The 7,716-nt window shown below is 46.0% G+C and overlaps 1 protein-coding gene across 3 annotated transcripts in view; it reads left to right on the top strand.

Moving 5' to 3' along the window:
* The window catches only part of Dnaaf9 (dynein axonemal assembly factor 9), a 120,777-nt gene extending 113,686 nt beyond the window's left edge, over positions 1-7,091 (top strand). For 2 of the 3 annotated variants that reach the window (XM_015482476.2, XM_048811237.1), the window contains 4 exons: positions 1,120-1,325; positions 2,202-2,267; positions 2,996-3,089; positions 3,804-7,091. In XM_015482476.2, coding sequence (XP_015337962.1) covers positions 1,120-1,325; positions 2,202-2,267; positions 2,996-3,089; positions 3,804-3,916 — 479 coding nt within the window. In that variant the 3' untranslated portion in view covers positions 3,917-7,091. The remainder of the gene's footprint in view (positions 1-1,119; positions 1,326-2,201; positions 2,268-2,995; positions 3,090-3,803) is intronic. The other variant, XM_048811238.1, reaches the window with a different exon arrangement.
* Positions 7,092-7,716: the final 625 nt, after the last annotated feature.

The following is a 7,716-nucleotide window of genomic DNA, read 5'->3' as shown; positions in this document are numbered from 1 at the left end:
AAAAAAAAAAAAAAAAAAAAAAAGAAAAGAAAAGAAAAAGAAAAACCCCAGCCCCCAACTCAACTAGCATTTGTTGGCTGTTTTGCAAGAAGTCAAGAGGCTGACTAGCAGAACAAAGCCTCTGAGGCCAGGTAATGTGTGTCTGTGTGTTCATCCATTCTTGTAAGTACTGCACTAATCAGTTGTGCCCCCAGAGCTCCTCTTTCTTCCATTTTAAAAATCTTATTTATTTATTTATTTATTTCATATGTAGATGGATAGTCTGCCTTTATTTTATTTATTTATTTTTTAATATTTATTTTTTAGTTGTAGTTGGACACAGTACCTTTATTTGATTTATTTTTATGTGGTGCTGAGGATTGAACCTGGTGTTTCACATGCGCTAGGCAAGTGCTCTCTATCACTGAGCTTATAGTCCCATCCCCACTTTCTTCTTTTCTTAACATGTCAACTTGTCCTAAGGTTCCTGGCCCTCATGGTTGCCAGGTAGTGCTGCAGGCCTAGGTGTCAGCCAGATACTGTATCCAGCAAATAGAGGCTGGCTCTTCCTGTGGGTATCCCTCTACCCACACAGCAGTACAGGGGATCAACCCAGGGTCTCACATATACTCCATAAGCATTTTAATATTAAGCTATACCCCCAGGGTTTTTTTTTTTTAATTTTTTTATTGAGATGGGATCTCATTAAGTTGCTGAGACTGGCCTTGAATTTGTGATCTTTCTGCCTCAACCTCCTGAGTAGCTGGGATTACAGGCATGCCCTACCATGCCCAGCTCCTGTGGGTATCTTTGTCAATGCAGACATCTCTCCTCTTACTGTCCTTCAAGGGCTTCAGGTGAAGAGTCAGACTTCTCTTCTTCTTATCTAAAAACCTTTTTTCCTCTTATATTATCCTTCCTGATTAATAGTGTCCATCTAATCACCCAAATCAACCATGCCTGAACTTTCTTTTGCTTCTTCCTCTCTTACTGCATCTTTTCTAACTTAACAGCAGTCACATCAATTCTCCCTTCTGTACTTTCTTAGGAATCTGTTCCAATCATCTGCATTGTTAGTCTTAGTATAGCCTTATCCTTTCAGAGTAGTGTCTCAGAGACAAACCTATATTCTCCTTGCAGACTCTGAAAGGACCATGGAGGTCTGCCACAACACTCTGGCCAACTCCCTGAGCATCGTGCCAGTTTTGGATGGACCCACACCACCTTCTGACTCAAGAAGTACACCTCAAGACAGCAATGGACAACAAGAGTGCTACCTGGTGTTCATTGGCTGCTCCCTGAAGGAAGATAGTCTCAAGGACTGGCTACGGCAGTCAGCTAAGCAGGTGACTACCAAAAGCCCAGACAGACCTGTCACAAATGTGCCCAGCACACACTCCAGGTTGCTAATGGCCATGACAAGCCCCCCCTCATCTACCTCCTCACTGGTCCAAACCCTATGGGCTCAGCCAGCACTTTTTAAAAATATATCTATTTATTTTTTAATTGTAGTTGGACACAATACCTTTATTTTACTTATTTTTATGTGGTGCTGAGGATCAAACCCAGGGACTCGAACGTGCTAGGTGAGCACTCTACTGTTGAGCCACAACCCCAGCCCTCAGCCAGCACTTCTAAAGACACTTTGAGAGTAGGAGGAAGTCCCTTGGGACAAACTCTAGGCAGACATCGTATGTCATCTATTTTGAATCCAGGTTCTCTGCAGGCTTTGAATGCTAAACCTCTCAGCACAGCCTCAGAGGTTTGGCTAACCCTAGAACTCTAGGAATAGAGTTGGCTGAGGCTTGGGTCTTCTGTTGACGGTCAGTTGGGACCAGTCTTTATATTGAGGCTTAGCCCACCTAAGTAAACTCATTTAAATGGTGCTTGACTGTGGGACTTGAACTGTGCCTTTGTCAGCACTTCTGTCATTGGTGGGGCTTAGGGATGAGAACCTGAAAAGAGGCAGGACCAGGCAGGCCCATTTGCTAAACTACTGGACTACCTGCTGTTTTTTTGCCCACTGCCTTGCAGGGATCTGGTGGGAAAGTAGGTCTCCTTTGGGGTTAGGTAGGCAGGATATCGTGCACAGGCTGGAACAGCTCATATGCTTTTCCCTTTGCTGAGAACTTCATTATGTAACTGACCCCCCAGAGCACTGAGACCTCACCATGCTCCATCAGCTTGGTTATAGTTTGTCCCCTCCCTACATTTCTGCACAGAAGCCTCAGAGAAAAGCTCTGAAGACCAGGGGAATGCTGACTCAGCAGGAGATCAGGAACATCCATGTGAGTGTCCTGTGTTGACCTCCCCTTATGGGCCCAAGGTGGTCCTCCTGGGTTTGCATAGCTTTTGTCTTCTGGGAGGGGCTATTTGTAGGGCATGCTGGAAGTGTTGCTTCTCTCAGGCCATAGAACAAAGAAATCCAGCCTTGCATCCTTAGAGAGGGTAGTGGGCAACCTCTGGCATGACCTTGGCTTAAGATCAAGGAGATCCAGTTCTTGTGGGAGTAGTAGGTCATGGAAGACCTGGATTTGTCACCTTCTTCAAACATCTACTTCTATTCAAGATGAACCTCAGAGAAACCAACTAGGGCCCAGAAAAAAACTTTCTAGATCCAGAGCTGCTTGTGGGATGGTAATGGATTCCCTTGATGAGCCTTCCCCTGCAAAACTCCAAGCCGACCTCTGGCCTCTGTCCCAGGCCCTGTGGCTACTGGGGCCTTTTCTCCCAGGGATTTAGTGGGAAAATGTCAAAAGAAAGAGAGTCTAGGCCCTAGGATGGGCTGTGTTACCAGTCTCAGTAATGAACTGGTAGATCAGGAGAGTATTCTCCTGATCCTCATCTATGAGCAGGGGACCGGTATCAATCATGGCCTGAAGGTTGCTGGGGGAATAAATTCCCTGCTCACCTAACATGGCAGAATAGACTATTTTACTGGGATAATGGCCCATTTGTTTTTAATGAATGATAGAAAGTGGTCAGATAATTCTAACAGGATTCTTTTTTCCAACAGGTAAAGCGCCACCTGGACCCACTACCTGCAGGCTATTTTTACAATGGCACTCAGTTTGTTAACTTCTTTGGTGACAAGACCGATTTTCACCCACGTATCCTTAGGAGCAGCTCGGTTTCTGAGTAGAAACTGAGGCAGTCTGGGAGGTGCAAGCCTGTCTGTAAAGCAGGTGTCTGCCAGGGCCAGCACAGCCAAGCCCCTGGAGCAATCAGGGTCCTGCAGTATCAGGGACTGGGGAAACAGGAGCAAACTAAAGAGTTACACTTTCCATTTTGACCTTTTAAAGCTGTCAAAATTGGATTTGTCAGCTGGATGCTCTGGCATGAGTCTGTAGTATCAGCTACTTAGGAGACTGAGGGGTGGGAGGATCACCTGAGACCAGGCTGGGCAGTATATAGAGACCCTGTCTCAAAAAGGAACAACAATAATAATAACAAAAGTTTAATTTGTCCTTTATTGAGTGATTTTTCAAGTTACCCTGTGGGGTATAGTTTGAATGGAGCTGTAGTGACACCCTGAGTTTTGTAGTCACCACAGTCATGATTTATAAGTTGGAAATAGCCTGATAATAATAGTTAATCTCTGAAAGATAAGCAGAGTAAACTGTGAGACTGGGGATCCACTGTGTGCTAATGAAGCTGCATTCTGGGACCTCATAAAGGCCCTGTGCCAATACCTGTCACAATTTTTGTAGGTGTGATACTGCCTGTCAGTTACCTCAGTGTCCCCTTCCTCACCTGCTTCCTTGGGGCCAGGAAGGTTTCCATATCCTCCAGGCTCAGGGCTCTCTTCCTTAACTAGTTACCAGTCATGGATCAGTTCATGAATGACTATGTAGAAGAAGCAAACCGGGAAATTGAGAGGTACAACCGGGAGCTGGAGCAGCAGGAGTACCATGACCTCTTTGAGCAGAAGTCCTAGAGGAAGCTGGGTCCATATACCCACCAGAGATGGACAAATGGGGTGTCTAACCCCAGCTCTCCCAGGCACCCTCCTGGAGGGGCTGTCTTTGTCCTCCTTGACTTTTGCGTGCTGCTGGAGTACATGTTATCATTTTTCTCTCTACAGCGCTGAAAGGCATCACCTGCACCACTGATTGGGGGGTGGGGGTGGGGATCCTCAAGGATGAGCAGACAGGACTGCCCATTGTGTGCAGCTGTCAGTCCAGGCCCTCTGGGTCTCTGGTAACAGTAGATTTTTTGAGCTGCTGAGGTACCATGTAAAGGGAGAAGCATTTGCATTGCACGAAGGAACTGCCAGGACTTAGAAGGAACCCTGGCTGCCCCACCATGGCAGTGCCTGGGTAATAAGACCACTCCAGGCCTCAGGCCTCAGATACTACCCCAGGACCCTCATCCCCAGTGGGGCTTGCTGCTTCTGCTTAGGTCCTTTCATTAAAGAAGCTGGCCCTATTGGCCCTAGGCCTGGTCTGTGGGGGAGCAGCACAAGCCCTGCCCAAGCCCAACCCATATAGCCAGCTAAGATCCACAGCATGTTCGAAAATGAGGGGATTTCCCTTGTGGACTAAACTGAGAAAAAGGCATGTTTTCTAGAAGTGTGTGGCTCTTCAGTTGATATCAGCAGTCCCCTTGTGATTCATTCTGAGCTCTCTTGTGGTATCACTTTGTGTCCCAAATTCAGGGACAAGACCAAACCTGTGGCCCAAGGCCTATTGACACTGGTTTCCTATCAAGGGGAGCATCCTGCAAGTAGTTAGTCTTAGGCCCAGGGAAGGTCTGCTTTTCAGCCACAAACTTCAGAAAACTCATGCCCTCACCCCCCAACCATTGTTTCTTAACCCTGAGTTTTCTTGGCTCCAATGGATCAGAAATGTCAAAGAATTCTAATATGCAAGTTAGAATTCCTTCCAGTGGCTTTGTTTTCAGATGGACCATAAAGCAAAGGAGAATTAAATTGTGTTCCATATCTGACCTTCATAGTTAGTGTGGGGGACAGGAGATCACAGGCACTGATATTTAGGTGATATCTATTAGGATTTCAGCACCTCAGCTGCCTAGGTTGTAAATGTTTTCTGAATTTCATGTTCTTTTGCATGCCTTAGAAAGAAGCACATAGGTAAAACCAGCATAGTTTCCTGTAATGTAGAGGGGGTTTTGGGAAAGACCCTTGTTGCAGAGGATGGAGCCAGGATGGAGCACATGGAGTCTGTGTGCAGAGTCACACAGCAGCCTGCAATGCAAGTAACAAAGCAGTTATCAAGGGCTCGTCAGTAAAATATACGTGCATTAGAGAAAAACAATTTATGCTTGAAATCAAATGAATAAAATTACAAATACCATTGAATGAGAAATCTTGCATTAAGAAAGGCTCCTGAAATTCAGATCCATGTGCTTCAGTCCTACCTCCAAAAGCCACTGGTGACAAGGGCTTCTCTGTGGAGCCCAAGTCTGGGAGCCCTGACTTCTGGCTGGCCAGAGTTCAGGGCCACAAAGGGCCTGCCTCTGCTTCAAAATCAATAACATAGATCTTAAGTGCAATTGATTAATAAGCAATGAGTTACTGTGGCTTCCTTTAGCTCTACCGAGCTCTTTTTAAAAACTCAAACTTGAGCAGCCTTAGAAAAGGGAAGGGGGTGGGGGGGACACAGGCCATTTCATTTCCTCCAGGGGGTTGCTGTGAAGTTTTCAGTGGAAGCTCTAGATGTAGGAGCATGAGCCATTTCCTGGCTGCCCTGGCCTGGCAGTCTGGCTGCTGCACAAGAGTTTTTAAAGGGGGGTCGGAACCCACCCATGAAAGTGGGCCTCCCACCACGTGGGGCTGCACTACATGGTGATCTTGATTTCTGACCATTGTCCATAGAAATGCTCTCTCACCAACCTGCCCCACTGTCCCCATTCCTCTCTTTGTAGAGGAAAAACTGTGATTACCTCAACATGAATACGAAACTGTGATTGAAAAAAGGCAAAATGTTAAGAAGTATCAAAGCCAAAATGACAAAACTGGCTGAGGCCTCTATAGACACTCCCCAGCCTGCTCGGGAGTACGAAAGGGCACCGTGGTGAAAGGGCATTCCTGGGCACACTTGCTGTGCTCCTGGTGAAGGGCACAGTAGCTGCACACTGTGAGCTCTTTGAGGACTGGGGCTGGGAGCATGCAAGCCTCTCTCGTTCTGACTGTAGAGTTTAATATCCACTTTATCCTGTGGGTCAGGGAGCAGGGTCGTAGGCTGTTTCCAGAGAAAAGGCCATGACACTGTGTTTTGATCTTAGAAGTGGATACCAGGGACCCAGCAAAGACAGGGGGTTCGTTTCCCAGGGACAGGCAGAAGTCCTCCAGGGGCTTACATGCTTTTTGCCAACTTTCCTGTTAGCAGCTTCAGTTTTATATCACCAGAGTGAGTGGAATAATGGTGAAATCACTGAAGTTATGGTTTATTTTCCTTTTTTTTTTTTTGGGGGGGGGGTGTCTTCCATTTCTCTTTCTCCCTAATTGAAAGGAGGAGGCAGAAATTGGAGAAGATGGATCACCCTAGGAGGGGGCAACAGGCAAGAAGTTTAGTTTGCCCTGCTGATCCCTGAGGCTCTCGGATCTGAAGCCTGGACACTGGCCCTTCAGGTGTGATACAAAGTTCCCTCCTAAATTCTATTAGGATTTTGGAGAATTTTTGCACAGTAATAAGCTCTGGGTTGCTCTTTGGGCTTCTCAAAAGGGAAAAGTTCAACTCAAAAGATTGTAAACTATGAAGTATTCCAGCCATGTTGCTGACTAGTTGGATAGATGTACCTCAAAAAGTAGGTGAGAAATGGCTTTCTCAGTGTCCACTAATGACATAAGAGCTCACTTATGTGCCAAAATTCACTTTTATACTAGTTTTTCAGTGCTTTAATATTTGTAACTTAAATTTTAAAACTCATATTTACAAACACTACTGTAACTTCAGTGAAACTGAATTGTGTGATTGAAGCTTTTTGCTTATTATAATATTTATTACACTACTTAATTCAGTAAATATATAAAAAGTAGTCTTCAATTTATTTTTATATTATTTTACATGTTTTTACCTGCAGTTGTGTATGTGAATTTACCTTGGTAATTAAGATGTAATGCTAAAGACCAATAAACTATCATTGAACAAGCAAGGCTTCCCATTATTGCCTAGCATGTAGACTATCTCGAGGTGTCCCTGGGATAATATGGAGAAGGGACACCTCTAGGGCCTGGGGACCTTCCATCAGCCTGGCTGGGACTCCCCTTTGCTGGGGCTGGGGCTCACTTTTCTCTCTCCAGTCCTTAGATACTCATGGAGGACAGAATTCATACAAAGAAACCACCCTGGTTCGCAGGGTGGGCATTTGGAGAACCCCCAAAGCTGGATAGGGGCTCAGGAAAACCTACTGAGCCCAGAGAAAGCTTTCCCACCTCTGCCTGCTAATGCCTCACCTTCTATTTTTTAGTGGGTTTTTTTTTTGGTTTTTCCTTTCTTTTGGGGGGTGCTGGGGATGGAACCCAGGGCCTCACATATGCTAGACAAGAGCTGTATCACTGAGCTGCACCCCCAACCCCTTGCCCTGTCTTTGCCCCAGCTCTGGGTAGAGCCCCAGCTCTGGCAGGGCTGTGTGGACTCATTTCTGCTCAGTAAAAGCTCTGTGAGGTGGTCCCTTGGTCCCACTTTATAAAATGTGGTGGCTAAGGCACAAATGGGTCCAGTAACTAGCACAGGTGGCAGAGCCTCTGTTCTTGCCCATGTTGAGTCAGAGAGC

This window comes from Marmota marmota, unplaced genomic scaffold (assembly GCF_001458135.2).
Source record: "Marmota marmota marmota unplaced genomic scaffold, marMar, whole genome shotgun sequence".
Lineage (NCBI taxonomy): Eukaryota > Metazoa > Chordata > Mammalia > Rodentia > Sciuridae > Marmota > Marmota marmota.
This window is presented reverse-complemented; position numbering and strand designations above follow the sequence as displayed.